This window comes from Ruditapes philippinarum, unplaced genomic scaffold (genome assembly GCF_026571515.1).
Source record: "Ruditapes philippinarum isolate M1 unplaced genomic scaffold, ASM2657151v2 ctg6270_1_1_1_1, whole genome shotgun sequence".
NCBI classification, from domain to species: Eukaryota; Metazoa; Mollusca; class Bivalvia; order Venerida; family Veneridae; genus Ruditapes; species Ruditapes philippinarum.
In genome coordinates, this window is record NW_026855732.1 from 23,557 (window position 1) to 45,327 (window position 21,771).

Below are 21,771 nucleotides of genomic sequence, written 5' to 3' on the forward strand. Positions count from 1 at the left end.
GATAAAAATATTTTACTCTGGGATGAGCATAGTATATCTTTAAGAGTGTAGCAGTAATTGCAAAGAATATCCATGCGTGGTCACACACGAACATTACCAATGATGATTTATTATTTTATTTTCATTCATTCGGTGTTCTAATGGTATTTATGTACAAATCTCAAGCTTTTTAGACTTATCATTTCAACATGAAACATATTCTGATAAGAATTCCACTAGATAAATCGTTTGTTTATTAAGTTGCCGCAGTATATATTTTGCACTTCTGCCAGCAATTTTCCCGGGCTATAGAACGAAGCTCTAAAATCAATACAGGCTGACGTCTTACAATACAGCATATTGTATAATATGTCATGCATTATCGATACATATTTGTGATACTTCCTGTGCAATGAAAGTATTGGATATATCTAATTACAATTGTATTTTGTGTCTGTATATATCTAAAAGTATATGCAAAGCATAATAAAGGCATTTTGCTTGTATAGTGATCAATAAAGCAAAGTTTGGTGAGAAAAGAGAGCAAAACCGGGACAATATAAGCAGGTTTTTCGTTTTATTTGTTTACAAAATATGTACATTTTGAATAGTATTGATATTAAAATTTGTATGTGATAATTATAAGATAATTATTGGAATAATTATGACTAGTCACTTCATTATTTGCGTAGTACTCGTGTATAGAATTTATATATGTTCACGTATCGATTTCTTTAAAAGCAGATGTGTAATAATCGTACAATTGAATTGATAATAATGAGATAATTTATTACATATATTACTTCTTTATTAAATACAATTAAGTTATTTACTCCTTTTATAAATGAATTATTCACCACTTATCGATTTTCAATTAATCATTCGGAAACGAATGAATAGAGATATGAAACTAAAATGACGTGTCTGTGGCGTGATTATATTAATAGAAGTCTCATATATTTCTCTTTCTTGAAATATCTACTTCGCAGAGGAGAAGCGTATAACACTGTAATGGAACTCTCAAGTCAGTTAGATAGGTAAATAGGTAGGAAGGTATAGTTGGGTATTTATGTAGGGTAGAGTAGGTCGGTCGGTCGGTAGGTTCTTATGTTGAGTAGGGTAGGTATGTAAAGGTTCTGATCGTAGGGTGGTGAAAAGGTAGGGTTAGGGTAGGGACCGCTTTCAAAGACTGGATAAATATATATTAATTACTTTTTCAGGATACTCAGTTCTTCTAACTTTTAGTTTGTTCTTTTACTTACTAGTTAAAATATGAATGGTACAATATTTGTCTCATATATTATGTTAGCAGAACTGAAATGTTTGCGTTATTAATGTTGGTTAATATATAATTACTATTAAATAAATTCGTTTTTTTTGTTATAGATTTCAAAAATCCTAATATATGTTAATTACTTTTGAAACACTATTCCATTTTACTTTTGTAGGAAAGATTGTTAAGAATCGTCGAAGACAAAAGTATGTCTGGATACCATGCTAAGTTGGACGACAAAAGATTTACTAACTGGATAAAGACATGTATTGCCATCGATATATTTAGAGCATATGTAGAGACTTTTGTTTACAAGGAAATAGAAAAGTTTCATTCAAGTATCCTTGAAACAATAGCAAATGAAAATAAAACGAAAAGTAATATTTATTGCTCCGAATGCAGAACTGCCAATGTATTGGATTGCAAAACGAATAACTTTTGCACCTTTAAGCATGGGAAATGTAGTAACCACTTTCCACCAGAACATACATCTCGTTCTTGCCCGAAAAACATCTGTAACCGTATCAAATATTTTATTCTAAAATGTCACGATTTTAATAGTCCTACATGGCAAAACACCAGTGCAGAGAAATGGTGTTATAGTGCATGGGAGTTAGCAAAGTGTTATATGCCTAAAGGTGGGTATTTTGAAAAACAAAGTCCCGCCGAAACCGATTTAAATGGAATCATAAGCGTTATGTTGAACAACTCTAATATTTCAGGGACTATCGACAAATCAAATTGCGAAGAGGTAATTATCTTTTCTTTTTTCCTTTGAAGACTTTGCTAATTTCATTGAAAACATCACATCCAAAACTACATATATTACATGAAGGTTTGACACACACTACATTACAATATAGAAAACATGGGACTGACTTATTAATGACGCTAACTTTGCTTATTTGATACATTGAAAGCGTTGTCCTGTTAAATTATACCCGGCATCTAACAGCTGTTTATTCATAAGGAATATATTTAATTCTTAAGGTGACAACGGAGTCAATTATCACTGAAAATACCTTAAATGAGATTTTTTGCTTAGTAGATTTATCAACCTTTGCTGAACACATTCGTGATTTAATTTTGGAAGCAGTTAGTCCAAAAAATGTTTTTTAACGTTTTAAAACGGTACCTGTACCATTTTTATCCGCTATTCGCGTAACCTGTCAATTATCGATAACGCTCCGCCCCCTGTTGAGGCATCAATGAGGGAAATCGGTAGTTCCATATATGCGTGAATTACCGGTCCATACTGGTCCATACTACTCGTATTTGTTTAAATTCATGTATCGTTACAAATACCGTACATCTTTTATGAATATCGTCTTTTATTTAGCCTTTTTTATAAAATAAGAAATTGTCGGCCAATGTACGTAACATAATGTATGAAACATGAATAATTAAGCATAGCGGCAAATCGCACGACCACGGGGTTGATTTAAAATATAGTTGCTAAAATATCCATAATGTGTGAAAATAATTTGTCTGTCCCGTTAATCTGATTGATATTACATTGAGTTTATGGACTTTTGTACGGATTCAAGGGCTTGCTTTACATTAATTTCAACCTCGTTTTTTAACACTGTCAAGTAAAACAGCAACAAAAACAGACAACATTTTTTATGTGAACGCCTATATGACTTGTGGTAAGGTGTCCCTGACAAATTTCTAAACCATTTTAGGTTGTCTAAGGATGATTATTTCTCCATGAATCAATAAAAAAAGATAATAAAATATATTATCAGTGAATGCTTTGAATAAATTGTTCCCCAGTAAATTGAACACAGTACTAATAAACCTGGGACAAAGTATGGATTTTATTGTATATCCCAGTAGAAACTGGATATCTATGCCGTGCATAGATGATACGTGTATTCATGATAATAGAAGTCAAGAAGGTCAGATCATAATGATCGAGTGATACCTTTTATTTCTATTAAAATATGTGAAGCATTCATATCAATTTGGAGGAAAAAATATATAATATCCCGTTCTAATTTGAACATCTACCATGGACTTTAAAAGACCGTCAGAAGCTCAGGTTTTTGTTAATTTAATTTATATTTTAAAGGAATTTCATACACGAATACACAGACAGAGTGACACTGGTATAATATAATAATAATGCTGATGATAATAATAATAAACTTCAAAAGTGAAACAATTAAATACCCCGCTAGCGGTGCGAAAATACGTTCCATTTCCCCCCACCGAGTGCCTCAAATTTTACCGAAAGTCACGTGACATGTGCGACAGATACCAGACGGACAATAAATCACATTAAGATTTGAAGAAATTTCTGTTATAAACTGATATTAATCAGCAAGTTTTTAATTGGTCAGATGTCACTTGGTCATAAAATGTTGTTAGAGTATGTTACCGCAACTTGTGACCCTCTCTGGTGCGATATTTGTGTATTATGCAATTATTTAGCGTGAAACGTAGGGGTCCGAGAGAGAGCAGCCGATTTATGACACTTCGTTTGATGCAGGTCGGACTAACTTTGAATCGGCATAACTTTTTTAATAATCAAGCAATTAACATGCGGTTTAAAGCACATGAAAGGGAATTCATTTACGGAGGGAACCGTGTCAGGGATTTTTGTTTGCTCAATCAGCGACTTAATTATCTTTAATTACGTAATATGTATGGTGAAAAAAGTCGCATAAAATGTTTGACGTTACGTAATATTTTTTTTGAGAAAAGATAGAAAAAATTTGAGACACGGTTCCCCAGATAATATAAATAAGGTTATTTTCCCAAAGTTTGATGACAAAAAAATAAAAAATGACTTTGATATGACGATTTAAAATTTTAGGATTTTTATTCAAAATCAATCATTTACAAAGGCATTTTTTTCAAATATGTTATTTTTTGTGATGATCAACGACATTTAATGCACAAAGATTAAATAAATAACAATTGTTACTAAAATAAGTTGGTTTAAATGACATTTATGTGAGTACCACGGAAAGTGTCTGTTGTCACCTTAACGAAACTTACAGATAAACTTTAATACCACTGCATGCGTTATGTTGGATTCTTTGGGACTAAAAAGTCTCCTTGACAACTGGTTGTTTGCTTTCTATAAGAAGTACAATAGTACCAAGCGTTGTGATTAAAATATGGCGTTTCTAATAATTCAGAAAATTGCTATAGTATCGTTGGCCCGTAAAAATATTCTCCATAAAAGGCCGTTTTGTCATGCCTATACTTGTATATAGCGATTTTGAATTATGGCTATAAAACCTGTGCAATCTCAATCATTTTACACATTCTTTGTACAGTTTGTTAATTGTGATACTAATTGTGAATGTAGAATAATTAAATAAGCTATGCTTCCAGTGTATTGTTACATAAAAATCAAAATATCTGTTAAGTACAGTCCTCATCACATGATGCTTAGATTGGCCATTCAGATGTCAAAACCTTCCTGGCTTCCGTTGTTTCAACTTAGACAATATACATTACATATATATGTTGTACTTATAGACATGTTGACCACTACAAGTATGGAGAGAAAGAAAAAGACAGAAGTTTATACAGTTGAAATACTTTATTATTTAAAATATCAGTCAACTGCAATAGATGATTTATCAATATATATAAAGTGTTTGTTTTCCAGTTGATTATGTTATAATACTATATATATTATAAATATAAAGAATAAAAACATGTCATAATTTCAGATACGTGGATATTGTAACTCACTTCGGCATACATCAAATTTTTATGTGGTTGACCAAAAGTTAGCTATGTTCCTCGACATGCTCGTTTCGTTTTTGGAAAATTCACCAGCATTTCACAACGACAAGAAAGCTAAAGAAGCTATCAAAGAAATCAAGGAGGTAAGTCAAAATTTAATAAAGTTAGACACGTGAAGGTAAGGAGCGGTAGCCCGACGGGGAACATAGCAAACTCAAGGTTACAAAGCAATGTGAATTAAACTCTGAGATATATACAGTCATGATTCCCGTTGGGCGCCAAATGTCACAGGGTGAGAAAAATTGTGCAGCCTTCATGACCTGGACTCAAACCCGGGGCCCTCGGAATACCGTTTCGCGGTTCTACCGACTGAGCTATCCAACCGTTACACACCTTCTCCGCTAAATATAAAATAGTTAACCGTGTTGCTTGCATTAGTGACAAAAGAGCTAATTATTACGACTGTCTTTATCTTGCAAGGTTAGAGCAGAGGAGTTTAAAATAACTGTTCCTGATGTCACACGAGTGATACAAAAATCAATCCAAGAAGAACGGATCCAGTGTTCTAAAGATATAGCTAAAGAATCAAAAGATTACATAGAGGAATTGCAGAAACTAAGAAGTGAGATTGAAACCATTGCAACTAAAAGTATCAACGAAATCATTTCTGAAAAACACAAAGCCATCGAAAAGATAACAAGTACAGCATCTTTACAAGTATCAGCTGGAAAAGACGAAATTGTAAAAGCTACAAAAGATGCACGTACTGAGATAGAATCTTTTGTGAAAGGAACTAATACACAACTAAGAGAACGTATGTTACTTTTCCATTCTGAACTACATTTAAAATAAACTATTTCATTCCGTACTATTGTTATATTATACATTATTTGCGAATAAATTCGGTGTAGGAAATTTAAATATTAAGCTTTATAAACAAAAGTATTTTTGACATCTTGTATGCTTCGTAATTTAAGTTTATGTGTTTTTCTTTTGTCAATTCTCTAATTTTTTCTTTTCAGGGCTTAGAAAAGACCTTCTTGATTGGAACAAATCTAAACATAACGAAATCCCAATCACTCCGTTATTCGACGATACCGAAGTGCCAATCACAGACTTTTATGTCCGTCCGCAACTAGTTTCTGTTGAAAGACAAAGTTACGGATCGGTTTGGAAAAGAAATGAGAATACCCACCAATTCATTACGCGACGTTTTTTATAAACACGAAATAAGACATAATGAAATTTATCTTACATCAGATGCAGGATTTGGAAAATCTTCTTTAAGCAAATATTTAGTAATGGCATGGTGGTACGCTTTGACACCAGATTCTGACCCGTCGAGTCAGTATTTTTCCGAAGAAGATAAGAAGGTTATGGAAGTGTTTGACTATGCATTTCTGATCAACCTGCGTGAACTAGCTTATGAATGTGATGTTGACAAAATAATATTTAAACATATCATTTGCGATTTATCTCATTCTTCAGAATATTCTCTCTCATTTCTTCAAAATATTCTCCATGATGAAAACTGCTTGATAATTCTTGATGGTTTAGATGAATGGTCACATCCCACGGGTACAGAATGCAATAAAATGTGTGACGATATACCCCACAGGAAAGCAAGACAAGCATGTACAGTCGTGACCACTTCTAGGCCCTGGAAGCTTAGCGCAATAAAAGTCAGAACAAGTCAGATAGACAAACATGTTGAACTATGTGCACTTACCAAAGATCAAATAATCTGTCTCAAGAAAATGTCTGTAACAAAACTTATAGGTAGGAACGGTGAAATAAGCAACATAATCGAGGCATTAAATGCTGAAATTAAAGAAAGAGAACTAGAAAATCTTGAATCAAACCCAATGCTACTTATGTACTTAGTTTGTTTAAAAACTGAAGGGAAACCACTTGGAAAATCAAAATCTGAGCTTTACACACAGATCATTGAGCTTCTGCTGGTGCGTGCTATACAAAAAACAGAAAGAAATTCGAGCAATGATATGAATATTGAAAATTTGACAAAGGGTGATCTAGATCAAGAAAATATTCCCCTTTGTTTAAGAGAACACGAGTTACCTCTACGATACTATCACCTTTTAAAGCAGCTTGGGCATTTGGCATTTACGACATTATTTGACGATTGCAAATCAAATACACTGGTATTTGATAAAAAGAAAGCCAGTGGTTGCTTGTCTAAAGATTTCTTACACGCGAGCCTTTTTTCCGGCATGTTGACGGAAAGTAAAATTATGGGTTCCTTATTGATAAAACAAAGTAATGTATCATTTTGCCATAAGACCATTCAAGAGTATTTTGCTGCCATTTACATGCACATGACGCGAGATGAAGATTTTACTGTAAAAACAACGCTGAAATTTTGTAATTCGGTTAATCGCTTACTTGAAATGGAGAAAGTGTTTATCTTCTTGTGTGGCTGTAGCTATGAAACTTTTGAACGTTTCTTAAATGAGTTGTGGACAGTAGTGGAAACTGATAAAAGTGCTATAGAATACAGACACGGTTGTATAAGCAGTACTTCTAACTACAATATGAAAATAAAACCAATGAAAGATCTTCAATCAATGTATATCAGCTGTCTAAAAGAAATGGAAATGCAAAACGATGGGAGTAAAAGTCAAAACATTGGAAAATTAAAACTATATCTACATGACATATTTATTGACGAAGATTGCAAAGACAATAAATACATGTTATACTTGAAGAGTATGAAGGAAATGAATGAAGGTAAAATGAAATCATTTAGTATTAGAATTGAAGGCTTTTCAAATTTTGGTGATATTGAGGAGAAATTTCAACTCGAAAAGGAAACCTCTCTGGAAAAAATTAACTTTAGGGGAGAATGTTGCAGTAATGATATTCAAAAGTTGCTATGTAGTTCGGCAAATAGTTTAAAATGTGTAGAGATATTGTCAAGTATATGGACTGACAATAGATTTGTACCAACATACACCATATGGACTGATGCAATAACCAATACCTTTCAAAGGATGCATAACCTAGAAGCGCTGCATCTTTATGCTTTCCAAATGTCTCACACGCAGCTGAAGGAAATGATTTCTTTCATAGAACAGCATATTATAATGAAAGATATTGCAATTTTGAACCTAAAATGCGCCGATCACGACTTGTGTAGCGGCTGTCAACTGGATCTATCTGGACATAGGAAATTGCGGCTATTGTCTATAGACAACTTACCGTTGTCCAAGCTTTCAATCAATGTGTCTGAACTAGAAGATTGTGTTCTTGGAAAGATTTCAAATTCAAGCGTCCTGACATCATTCCTTACGGCATTGAAATCTGCAATTAGGGTGCAAGGCTTAACTTGCAGACATATAAGTTCCACGGATGAAATTGATAAAATGATTGAAACAATAAGTTCTATGCCAAACCTCAGTTTTATACGATTGTTATATTCTGATCTCGGTGAAAGACAAGTCTTTTTGTCAAACAAAATGTCCTCTCTTCAGCTGGTACGCTTTGTTGAAGTTATTGTGAAATGTTGTGTACTGTGTGACATTGTAATGGTTATCAAATCATTTCCTAAGCCCGTTACCATTGAGTTATCAAAGTGTACTGTATATACTGAGACTGAATTTGATGCGTTTAAAACAGAAATTAAAAAAGATAGTAAGATTTTATTTGTACATGAAGGCAGTGGATGTGAGTTAACATTTAAGACCTACGGAAATCAAAAGTTGTGAAGAAATGTCAAGATAGATATACTGAATGTCGAATATGGCTGAATTTTATATACATGAACCAAACAACTTAATTTCATTCACCAACGTTATAGTAACAATACTTAAAACAAGAATATGCCTCTATTATCTGGCGAGAAAATCTCATAAGATAAAAAAGTGTGATTTCACTAGCAATAACCAAGGGCAATAATGAACGCAAAATGAAAAGCCTGCCACATTTTTACAGTAGCGTCTCTTGGAACAGTCGTGATGGCCAAGCCATGAATGTGATATACATGAATGGGAAAAGATTTTCTTTTAACTGTAGAATGATAGAAACAAATTCGTAAGGAATATCTCTTTTTCTGCGATTTCTGCAATCACGCTAGCAGGTCGTTGACATTTCTTGGCTTCTTCGGGATCATTGATTCAAAAAAACAAAAGCTTAGTTTAAACATATTTTATTGCATCAAATACATGCCAAATATTATACAAGTGGTGAGTTTATAACAAAAAGGCAACAATTTTGGAAAAGATTTTCTTATGATTTGATATCTTTCGTTCTAATCCATTTCAGATGAATCATGTATTGTGTATGTTCTGGAATAAAATATATTAAAACTAAAACAATTTTAGATAAAAAAAGAATACTGCTTATGACGGGTATAAGGTTATGATGTATAAGCACTTTCCGTTATCTCTTAAGAAAATTTCAACCAAACCTATACTGTAATTGTCACTTACAGCTATCATGTAGAGTCAAGCACCATTTTCTATAATTTTCACTTAGCCGGTAAATTATTTTATGGTGCAAAAAGTCAACAGAACTTAACATTGGTTCAACCCAAGTGCTTGACAATTAATTGCGTTGTTGCCTATCCTTTTGGGTTGTTGTATCTCTTTAACAAACTTTATAAACAAGAAATGCATTTGCTTAAAGTATAAAGATATTTGTTTTGTTCAGACGTTTTTATTTATTTAAAGCTGCATGCCCCCAGATGAGTAAAAATATTTCAACAAAATAAAATTTGAAAAAAACAAAAAAGTTTCAGTTGATACTTAACATGTACGATACCTTTTTGTTCAAGGAAATGATTCGAAAGTGTTGCTATAAGCTTAAAGCTTCAACCACAATCGAACTTATAAAATTTCAAACAATCCTGATGTACTCTTCTCCTGTTTTACTTTCTGTATTAAATGAATTATGTATAAATTATAAACTACTAATCTAAAGTTGAACATTGAGATGAAGATGAAGGTGAAAGCTTTAGCATTCAATGGTGTTTTAATGTTATGATATGATATGCAAAAATACACATAACAATTACGTTTCAATGTAAATTTGCACTTAAAATAATCCCTCAGTGAAAATTGATTTATCAAAATTTAATACCTTACACTTAAGTGAATTGAAACTACAGACCACAGAAGAATAAGCCCTGCCCATTCTCGCATCACAGGTGAAATGAATGTGAAGATTTATGTTTTCAAGCCAAAAAAAAGCGAGGAAAAAAACAATATTTAAACAATATAAAAAAATAAGTAAACAAACAAGATTTCTAAATACGCATTTCGCGAGAACTTGATTACAAATAAGTAGGTTATGCGCAATTTCTTAAATAATATGTAAAGTTACTTCCAGATTCATTGAAATCACCAGGTAAAGTGCGGGGTGTGCTTGTCTGCATTGAACACCAACCACCTGTGTCATATGTTGGGCTGTGATTGCATCCACGGCATGTGTCCGTATTAGTACACCACGTGATACAGTCACGCGCTGTTTTCTGGTTGGATACGTCTATACTTTCGCCTTGAAAGTAATGTCCTGGATGGGCTATATAGGTTGACCCGTACACAGTACAGTCTACAACATAAGAGGCAAATGTGCTATCAGAAAATAAGAACCAAATAACTTTGATACAAAACTCATCCATCCTGTTAAATGCTTTATTCGCATTCAAAAATTTAGAAATGTTTTGCAGGGCCTCATTTCAGTTAAGATAATTTCTGATTCCATTTGTTAATGATTAAATACGATAAAAATGAAAGTGATCAAAAGTAAATTTGGTTGATTAGTTATAATTTGATAACGAAGTCTTCAAATAATGTATTTTCGTTAAGAGAATTTCATATGTTTGTTTGTTTGAATGCGGTTTACGTCACACCGACACAGTAACGTCATATATAGCAACGTACTAGCTTTCCTGGTGAAGGAAGACCTCATGTGCCCTTCCTTACAATATTTGAGGCACGAACGGGCACCTGACTAGAATCGCCGACGTTCCGTAAGCTATCTGGATAGCTTCATCACATAAAAGAATCCAAAGTCCCTGTCGCGAATCCAACCCACAGCTATGAGGGGCAAGTGGTTTGAAGTAAACGACCTTAACCACTCGGTCACGATCATTTTATGTTTAGATAGATTGTATAATTTTGAGATAAAGTTTAAACCTTCAGGGCACGTCTTATAGAAATAAAGATATATATTATTAATATTTAACTATATAAATTTTACAATTAACTATTTAACAAAACTCTGCTTGGTATAAAAACTGCTCACTTGGTGTGCAAAATCCTGTAACTGGATCAAAACTGTATTCAGGGAGACAATTGCAGAAGCCGTCGATACAATAAGTGAACTCCTCGATGCAATTGGCGTTTGATTGACATTCATCACCTTTCCTGAGATAGTCAGGCAAGTTCTCTGTCATCGATATAGACACTGATGAGGGAATAAATAAATGTGTAAAATATTTGTTAGATCCGATTTATTCAGGAAATACAATACTGTCTGTGTTTTTTTGTAATTTTGTTGAGCACTCGCTCAAGTTGTTTAAAGAGATATTCAGGCAAAATAATGACAAAAATATTAAAATGGTCTTATGTACTCAAATCACGCTAAAATGACATTTCTTGAAGTTTCAGCATGAATTTCTGTTTAAATTCTAAATATTTTGGGTTTGAAGCGTAAATATATCTAAAGATATATGTTGAACAAAATTTAGACCCGAATAGAATCACCAAATAGTTTTAAAACAAGTCACATGACTTGAACAAACCCTTGAAGTTACAATAACAGATATTATGGATATTGTATGATTGAAACAAGTCTAAGTCATTCATTTGACATGTTCTTTAACGTTTCCAGAGTTCACTTGACAACTATTGTGAAACCCTAACGCTCTAACCTGACCCACGCGGGTCAAGTTAGGAAACCACCATTTTATTCTTTATATGGAGAAAAGTTTTGTTCCTTTGACTGTCTAATATATTCATGTTGAGGGCATTTACAGAATAATTACTGAAAAACTCAAAACTAAGAAATGAAAATTTTGCCTGTGTCTCCCTTTAAATGTTAACTCTACAAAGAATCCAAATGAAAACTTGCATGTTTCATGTCATATAGGAACGTTATTTATGTCTTAATATCATACAAATTCTGTTACAAATCTGTAAAGAATGACCATAATATTACGGAAACAAAACATTTTACCGTAATAAATTTGAAATCATTAAGTTATTATACTCTTTATAGTAAGTTAAATTGAAACTTTATGACTTTATGTCATAATTCAAATTGTCGCTCTTTCGTTTTCGTTGCTTTTCACGGTCTGTCGTTTCTCCTTTGGTTGAACAGTTTTTGTTATCAAACTTTGTATCATATATTAAAACGTTTGCTACGATTATTTTCTATATGAAAGCGAATTTGAAGTTTTTAGTTAATCTTTTGATTATATCAAAATCTATTCTTAGAAAATAAAGACGTCTGGCTCTGCCAGACATAAACAATCAAAGTTTTGTGTTTGTGTTAACTCTACTGATTATGACACAAATATTAACAAAGAGGAACATGTACCGTGTTAATAGTAAAACATAAACAAATATTTTTGTAAAGAGGATTAAGGAAATGATGTAAAAATTTGCACCAAAGTTATTGATTAAGACCTTCATCAAATGGTACATAAATCTCGAGGAAAGAAAATAAAGAAAAGCAACAAAAAAAAATAAATAAATAAAAATCCACAGAAAAAACAACAGAAAACAACAACAACAGTAAAAAAAAAATCATTTGAGTCCTTTTTAGGTATAAATAAATTGCTTCATTATAAAGTTTTTCTTTTGAAAGTTTTAACACAAGTCTGTTTTGTTGTGATTAATGATTCCGAGGGATCACTTTGTTTCCAGATTTTTATCAAAAGTACAAGTCTGGGAATGTGTCTGCTTTACGAATATACTTTTACATGTATTATATTTTTCACATAAGTCTTAAAATGTCAGCGTTCACTATATAGCAATAATAAATTTTTACATACGCTTTCAAGTGTCAGCTTAGTATATAAATATAGCAATAATTATTTTTCACATAAGTCTTAAAGTGTCAGCTTACAGTATACAAATATAATAATAATAATAATAATAATAATAATAGTAATAATAATAATAATAATAATAATAATAATAATAATAATAATAAAAACAATACATAACTGTTTTACAGATTCAAGACCGGTTTAGTGGTTTGCTATTCGAAAAGGAATGTGAAAAAACAAACAAATAACAAATAAAAAACAACAGAAACAAACAAACTGAAACCAATTCATTAATATCATTAAACATACCTTGTGATTCCAGGCTCATAAAACTGTATGTGTTACTGTCATTTACAGTAATCAAGACAGAGCAACCAATACAAACATTATCTTCAGGACTGTACAAAATACCCAGACAGCTCACATTTGAGGTACACTTGCTTGCACAAATGGCAACGCTGGCAACACCATCAGTTTCAAACACATGTTGGCTCGGGATATTTCGGTAGCAGCCAAGGTTCTCCAACGCATGGAATGTTGTCAATATAACACCAGCAAAAACAATTGGAAATTTGAAAAACGAAATCACCAGAAAACAAGATTTAGTCATTTTCAACATTATTTCTCAGTACTAAAACAAACTGAAATATGATTATTTTTGAGCTGGACTGATTGCTGTGACTGATACAAAAATTATAAACTTGTATTTTTGAATTTTTTAAATATACGTATACGAGTACGTATGTAATAATTGTTTACCTAAACTGACGTATTATTTATTTATAATTACTGTAATTGTATGTTCGTGGTTATTTGTAAACATTTAATTTCTAAGATATTAATTGGATTATTCCTTTTTTTGCATCAATGCAAACACGATATTAACAGACAGGGACAGACATTGTCATTTTATAATTAAACATTCCATCTCACACTTTTTAACAAAAGTATCATTAAAATTATTACCATTGAGTAATTAGCTTAAATGTGACAATTAATTCAATACAAATAATTAAGAAACATATGTTTTTTAAACCTTTTTCCCAAGATATTTCTATTTGATCAATTTAAATAGAATTCACGTAATCTTACATTTAATTCTTCGAAAATGTCTGTATATAATAATTGAACTGACCGTGTGGTATGCATTGAATCCTTATCTTCTGTAATTCTAATTATCAGATAATTGGATTACAACAATCATTTAACCACAACCTATTTGTTACCAAACGAGCGCATGTTAATGTTTATGGTTATCAAATAAAGGTCGGAGTAAGGATCTAGGCGCACCGTCAATAATATTATTATTAATATTATATTAAAAATATTAACAACCGTTAAAATCCTTATACAGTGGTGGAAAATTTAAAGTGACTTTAAAGATTTAACCGCATGACACATATTGTAAAAATTTTTTTCTCTTTTTTTTCCTGAAATGAATTTATATAATTATAACTAGTCGAAGAAACTTTAAGATATTCGAGAGAAAAAAAAAACAACAACACAACTTTTTACGTGAGTATATTTAAAGAATCGACCACTTAATTAGCATAATAAAAATAAAACAACACGAACTTATAAGGTCTCGATGGTTAAAAATAGGTTCACGTTGTTCCCAGCGGCGACAGGAAGACGATCGTAATAAAATGACATCGTTGTTTTGCCTGTTTGTTTCATTAACCGTTTGATAAAATTACCACACGAATGTTATGAGTATTCCTTTATTACACGAACGCTGCTTATCCCGACAACAACAACAATAACAACAACAACAACAACAACAACAACAACGACAACAACAACAACAACAACAACAACAAAAACCAGCCACCCGATATCAACGTTTTAAATAAGCTTATAGATAATCTACTTAAGACAAAACAGTAATTTCGAAAATTACACAATATCGACGCTTTAGAATAGCATATGCCTCGTTTGAGATTGGTCCACTGGAACTTTAAAATTAATTTATGTTTTGCTGTATATTATTCATCTGAAGTTTACCCCAATGAGATCAAAGATACGAAGGTAGCGGATTATCTGACACTTTGCACGTAGAGAGAGACCTACATCAAATTGTACGAAATTTTTGAAAATCCCATTTCTTTTCCTACCAAGACAAAAAAAACTAAAACAAACAAAAAAAAAAGGAAAAAAAAAAACAAACAAAAAAAGCGACATCGTTTCAAACATCGACTAAGATCGACTTCTTTAAATATGTGAAATAACAATTTGCATTTGGCCATGCGTAGGCTGATGTATAATCTTTATATATCTGATATCGTGTTTTCATTAACAGCATAATCTGGCAATAAGTCCAGCAGCTGTGTATAATCCGATAGTTTCTAATGGCAATAAATGTATACTTATCAGATTTAATGATATTTTCTCCAATGGTGACAAATAAAACTTAATGTGTTTGTTGATTAAGTCAGTCAGATAACTGGAACTAAAACATCAATATGTTTTCGTAGCAACATTTTCTTTGATAACAGTATTGAAACTTACAAATTGTAAACTGAGTTAATGATTACAATTTAGTTTAATTTGTATTTAAATGCAATTAAATGGATTGAATGTGTATCGATTCAATAATGCTACGCCTGGGGGATGATTTGTATACATATAACCTGATACAGATAAATAACTAAACATTTAATGTGATGAGATGAGTATAATTTATAGGTTTTGTCATTTCCAAATATATTCAAAATGGTATCAACAGCAAAACTAGCATCGCTTGGGATTTTATTCATCATATCTTGCTTAAGTGGACTGGTACTACCTTTTATCATTCTTCGAGGACTTGCACGGAATTGTCAAAGCTCGAAATCCTTTAAAACAGTGTTAGGAGTATTAAACTGCTTTTCTGGTGGAGTTTTCATATCGACATCATTGTTGACTCTGCTTCCAGAGGGTAGAGAAACTGTTGAAAAGGCATATAATGTGATGGGACATAACCTTATGTATCCCGTTACAGAGCTTTTGTTGGGATTTGGATTTCTGATAATCCTACTCATTGAAAGTGTGACGATTTCGTGTTACAAGAAACATAAGAAAATACCTAAAGGTTCCGAACCCCGTCCGGATATAGAACGAGTGAGTGAAAGTCAAACCAGAACTGATACAACTGACACCACACATGAATGTAATGATTATTGTGCTTCTTACCAGAATGGTCATGTAACAGTCATTCCTAGGGTTCAAGGAGCAGACGAACAACAGGACATAACCCCAACATCGCCGAGAACAGAAATTAAAAATGACTCACAACTCCCAGACCACTGTCTCTCTGAAGATATCTATGGCGAAGGAATGTCAAACTTACACAGCATTGTTCTTCTGATGGCTTTGTCAATTCATATGATATTTGATGGTCTTAGTTTAGGATTATTGCCAGACGAGAACGAGGTCTGGTCTCTCCTTATGGCACTTGGAATTCACAAGATACTTATATTTTTCAGTACTGGTATAACAATATGTGAAAGTACAACGACAATAAAATTTATCATCGCTATGCTATATATGTCACTCGTGTCGCCTTTAGGCGTTGGACTGGGAATTTTATTAACATCACAGTCGGCCAATGTTTCGTTAACAATTATTTCTGCCTTTTTACAAGCAGTAGCTGTTGGAACGTTTGTTTATGTTGCATTCTTTGAAATTTTGCTTAAGGAATTTACAGCTGGTGAAAACATGAGAATTGCAAAAGCAATATCTACCGTCTTTGGCTATTGTATATTTGCAGGAATAAAGTTCATTATGCCGGAATAGTATGTCATTCTGAATAAGAAATAAATAAATTGTCATTTAGTAGTAAACGGTGTTTATTTTACATTATAGTATTTAGAGATAAGTGAAAATATTTCATTGAATAAAGAATAATCTTAGCAAAACATCGTCATTTCGATAAATGCCGCTTTATCAATCACATTGGTACTAAGCAACGCGCATGAATAATTAAGAAAAAACATACCGTGTTCAAAATAATTTTTTTTTGGCGAAAGCTTTTGTTCTCGTCTCTAGGTTGCTTTACATGTACACATTTGTTTATTACTGTAACATAATTAATCTAAATGCAAGTATTTTTATCAATACAAAATGCCTTAGGATATTTTCCGCTCAATTTTGCCAAATGCAGTATAATATGCAGTAGTATGGGGGATTTCTTTAATCAAAAACGCATTAGTTTGATTTGTAATCAGCATTAGGGACTTCAAATAAAAATCAAAACAGTTTTGTTTGTTTGATGTTGTTGTTGATGTTGTATAATAGTAGTTGTGAGTGAGAACGTTTTGTCTTCGTTTCTTTTTACATTACCCACATAAATCATTGTGCTGTTGTACTTTTGAGCTGAATTATGCTTCTTAAAAAGTGCAAATGAACAATTATGAAAATGGCGTTTCTAATTACTTTAAAAGAATTCGCAAAGTAATATATTTAAAACAAAATAAACAAACCAAAATCTTAAAACAAAAACAATGTGTTCGATTTTCTCTGAATTACGCATAAATGCATATACGCACGCACGCACAGAGAGAAAAAAACCCACTAAAGTTTGCTTGCATTTTATGCATAAGATGACAGAGTGTACTATTTCTATTTCCATATCATTACTCAGTTAATAACAACTAATAACAATTATGTTCATTCCTTACGATTTATTGATACTGTGGACCAGGCACATACATAAAATGCATTGTATTTGTGAGGAAACCCTTTGAAAACTAGGGAGAGTTTGCATTTATTTTCCCAATTATTATATAAGAAACAGTTAAACATTATAATATAACATTTAACATGCAATATACAGACCAAGATTTCGTTAGAAAGGAAAGCAATTGAAAAAATAAGATAAGTGTTTTTTTTTCCTGGGAAATATAATTTTAAAATTATTACAAGTTACAATGAAAAAATGGCTAATCCTATAATATTTTATGAATAATATGCCGGTCACTATCAATAACTCAATATGAAAAAAATATTTGGGGACATTTACAAGAAGCAAATTACATTGATCTTTGTCATCGGTTGATAAAGATGTAATGTTGTGCCAACTTTTTTTAATTACATTGTATTTGATTCGCTATAAGCAGCAGAGAATTCTCGTATCATTTACACCATTTTGAAACATGTCCTTAGTTATCCAATATCGCACTTTTCAGGTTGTTTAGAACCTCTTAATAAGGCGCATATTATTAGAAATTCATTTTCGAAATTAATTTTAACACCATTCATGAAAACGTTTTTTGAAAAACAACAAAATTGAATTATTGTTTAATTAGAATCTGTAAAAAGATTTTCCACATTTTTTGGAAGTCGAATTTTCAATTATGTTTACCTCAAGGCAGAACAAGGATAATACGAATTATAATCAATAACAATTAATCAACACTACTTTAAGAAATAAATTTCCGACTCAATGAAGTAATAATAAAAAGGAGAGAAAAACCAGCACTAAAATCCCAACAACAATGTTATAATTATTTGTGCTGATTAAGCTTCACTAGAACAAATATTAAGAAGAACGGATTACAAGATTAGGAGACGTTACAAAGTCATTTTTAAACCGCCTTATAGAAACAATCTGGCTAACATTATTTCTACTAAGGGGAATATAATCGCAGAGGGAAAATCTTATTCGTCACGCGAGTTATTGTTTATTTCCCTTTCCGAAATTTCGAATCAATGTTGTAGTATATTTAGTGGAGATTGGTCCAATGGTACTCGATTCAAGTCAAGAGGTATCGGCTGTAGTTTTACACTGAAAATTTCCATGAACATTGCATTTAATTTACTTCCATGAAATATCAAAATATGTATGGCCAAAGGTGCCATGTGCATCAAACTTAGACAATAACATACATTCATAGACTTACTTACACATTTTGTAAGTCGTTCATTTTTTTCATTTTTTTGCGGTTATTTTTTATTGTAATTCATTGTGTAACCATGACCAAACAATCTGAACAATTTTTGCAAAGTAATGTTAATTTATACTGGTCAAGCTTTATATTTTTCTTAAATGAAATACTCAAACGTATAAGAACTAAATATTTGAAATGAATATTTTACAGTTATTGTATGTTATCTGATATTCCCTTATAACAGAAATTATAGAATTATCTAAGCTTATATAATCATAATATAAAGCAGAAATGTTTTTTCTTGTTATCGACATTTGTTTATTGTTTTCTAAAACGTGTTAAATGTTCATTAGGATCCGAAGCAAACATATCTTTATTTCATTATTGTATTTTGTCAGAATGAACGTTGTTAAAACCCATTACTTACACTGGACGTTCATTTTACATTTTTTTATTGATCGGTTTCATTAATGTTTTTAAGCCTTACTTATAGGGATACATTTAGAGCCATATTTTATAACGTTAATATCTTAAATAATGAAGGACAATGTCACTTTCTATTGTATGTCATGTGACTGCGTCTCGACCAATCGTAAAACGGTGAAATTATTATTCATAGGATAACAGCGGTATTTTACTTTTGTGTATGATTTTATCAAGATGTGGATCATGCAAATGGCTGATTTATAACCTGTACTGATTAAATAAACTAAGCCGGTCTGAATACAAATCTAACGGGATCATATAATCATTTAAACAATACTCACATACCTATACACATATCTTGAGTGAACACAAACTATTTTCTTGATATAAGTACACCAATTGCTTAAATAACAACCGCATATATACAGCTTAAAACAAGCAAATTTATTTTCAATAGATTGCAATGAATTGATGTTTTATAGACACAATCATTATAAAATGATCACCTTTTTCCAGATATTTTTTCTTTTTTTAGCAGTTAAATATTACTGATTTTATACGTTCGTCTGTTATCTGTTCAATCTTTATTTCGTATCATGTTATTGTTAAAAATGTAAATATACCTCTTTTAACAATGACTGTATTTGCTTTTTAACTAAAGTATATCCTCACAAGACGAATATTCATATATTCATTACAATGTTATAATTATCTATTGTTTTAATACTATTTTCAAAATGTGATTTTTATCTGTTTTGTTGTAATTCAATGGTAAAGAAAAATACATTTTAAACCGGTTGTCATGTTGAAAAAATGGTTATTATAATAACAATTAATATTCTGTTCAAACTACAAACTTAAAACAATGCCACACTTAAATTTTACATAGTCAAATTTGAAAATAGAAGCTGTTTTACAAGATATTTTTCCTGTATATTTTAGAAATTAAGACAGAGATATAACGTTTATTTGTTACGATTTGGTGCATCATTTAGACAGTATTATCGCAGTCAAAATTAAACTTCATGTATTTGCATAATGGCTGTGTTACCTAAATACTCATCTTATCTTGTAATTCATTTTCCCCCAGCTGATTAAAAAGTGTAGAAAACGGTTGATTTCGCTATGTTGACTACGATTAATGATAATATTCTTTTGATTTCCTTCAAAAGAAATCATTCGTAAATGACTATGACATATTTGGAAAATCTGGTTAAAATATGCAATAATTTGTCTTTGATGTCACAGAAGTAAATTAAAATGATGCTGATTTATCTTTAATAGCAAAATAATCATCATTGAGACAAAATGAGTGGTTCAATCAAACCAAATGTATTCTGTCATAAATGGCGATATTATCGAAAAAGTTATTACAAAACAGTATTATATCCTGAACGCGTAATCATCAAAGAAATGATTTCATTTCGTAGAGGCTTTAAGTTGTATAATGGGATAAAGTTAAGTGCTAATTATCTGATATTTTCATTCATTTATAAAAGTCTCCTTATATATTGATACATGTTATACCAGCAATATTGTTTGTGTATGAAACACGTGGTCACCAAACGTTACTTTTACATTTTTTTTCATTAGAATTCAACAATAAAAACAAACAATAGTGTCATAGTGATTTTAACGCTTTTAATCAACAGATCTTGGTCGGCTATACTAAATGAAAATATAAATTTGTCAAATCTAAATGAAATCACAAATGTGTCAAGAATGTAAATTGAAGCCTCCTAGTGGCAAAAGGGCCAGTGCCGACCAAAGTCAGCAGGCACTGTTGTTATGAAGATATTTTGCATGACAAAGGTTAATCAGCATCTAGAAGCGAACACACAGTAGCTTTGAAAATATTTTAAATAATAAAAAAAAAAGATTTCAATTGATCAATATTAGATATCTGATTTCGTTTTATTTCATTATTATTCAACCTTTTCTTAATACATTTCAGATAAGAAACAATGAGAAATATAATCTTTGTCTCTGAAAATGTCACGTACATGGCATTATTTCACTCCCTATCATTATTAGATTTCAAGTTGATTTACATCATTAAATTGCTACTATTTCTCTGTGAATTATTTCTTTATTTGTTTCATTGAATAAATGTCTAACATCATTTTGATATACTGTAGTCTTAAATAACATCAATATCATCTTGATACTTGTGTTATAAATTTAGAACATCTCCAAGAAATATTCCGGTGTGTGGCGAAGTTTTATTTCTGTATATTTCACACAATTGCCGAGTTTGGTCTATTTAATTTAAAACAAAATTATATTCAGTAAGAACTTTTTTTTTAATAAATCACATTATATTGCTTTATTTTACAAATAGTACAATGTATATTGTAATATATTATATTTATAATATATTTAATAAATATTATGTATATAATATATAAATCTTGTGTGAAGTTGGTTAAACTAATGATCCAAAATCTTTAATTCCATTGCCTTTATACAGCCATCAGTGAACATGTAGTAAGCTAATGCGCATA

The 21,771-nt window shown here is 31.2% G+C and overlaps 3 protein-coding genes across 3 annotated transcripts; 2 read left to right on the forward strand and 1 right to left on the reverse strand.

The window, feature by feature from the left end:
* The first annotated feature begins 357 nt into the window (after positions 1-357).
* LOC132744256 (uncharacterized protein CXorf38 homolog) lies at positions 358-6,411 on the forward strand. The gene is made up of 5 exons (XM_060732911.1): positions 358-546; positions 1,428-2,003; positions 4,945-5,103; positions 5,441-5,774; positions 5,983-6,411. Exons 2-5 carry the CDS (start codon positions 1,461-1,463, stop codon positions 6,180-6,182), a joined length of 1,236 nt encoding a protein of 411 aa, XP_060588894.1. The 5' UTR covers positions 358-546; positions 1,428-1,460; the 3' UTR covers positions 6,183-6,411.
* A 3,767-nt stretch (positions 6,412-10,178) lies between these two features.
* LOC132744257 (uncharacterized) lies at positions 10,179-13,767 on the reverse strand. Its single transcript, XM_060732912.1, has 3 exons — positions 13,284-13,767; positions 11,225-11,386; positions 10,179-10,528 (listed from the first exon to the last, which is right to left on the reverse strand). Exons 1-3 carry the CDS (start codon positions 13,591-13,593, stop codon positions 10,266-10,268), a joined length of 735 nt encoding a protein of 244 aa, XP_060588895.1. The 5' UTR covers positions 13,594-13,767; the 3' UTR covers positions 10,179-10,265.
* Positions 13,768-15,429: 1,662 nt separating this feature from the next.
* LOC132744253 (zinc transporter ZIP1-like) lies at positions 15,430-16,763 on the forward strand. The gene has a single exon (XM_060732907.1). It carries the CDS (start codon positions 15,687-15,689, stop codon positions 16,746-16,748), a length of 1,062 nt encoding a protein of 353 aa, XP_060588890.1. The 5' UTR covers positions 15,430-15,686; the 3' UTR covers positions 16,749-16,763.
* Positions 16,764-21,771: the final 5,008 nt, after the last annotated feature.

Bases quoted from the DNA above. Each gene is read 5' to 3' on its own strand.
- LOC132744256 (XM_060732911.1), top strand. From the start codon at position 1,461: ATGTCTGGATACCATGCTAAGTTGGACGACAAAAGATTTACTAACTGG. The intron at 5,104-5,440 runs GTAAGTCAAAAT...TTATCTTGCAAG, and splicing joins CTATCAAAGAAATCAAGGAG to GTTAGAGCAGAGGAGTTTAA. The intron at 5,775-5,982 runs GTATGTTACTTT...TTTTCTTTTCAG, and splicing joins TAATACACAACTAAGAGAAC to GGCTTAGAAAAGACCTTCTT.
- LOC132744257 (XM_060732912.1), bottom strand. From the start codon at position 13,593: ATGTTGAAAATGACTAAATCTTGTTTTCTGGTGATTTCGTTTTTCAAA. The intron at 11,387-13,283 runs GTATGTTTAATG...TTCCCTCATCAG, and splicing joins TATGAGCCTGGAATCACAAG to TGTCTATATCGATGACAGAG. The intron at 10,529-11,224 runs GTGAGCAGTTTT...CTTATGTTGTAG, and splicing joins TACAGGATTTTGCACACCAA to ACTGTACTGTGTACGGGTCA.
- LOC132744253 (XM_060732907.1), top strand. From the start codon at position 15,687: ATGGTATCAACAGCAAAACTAGCATCGCTTGGGATTTTATTCATCATA.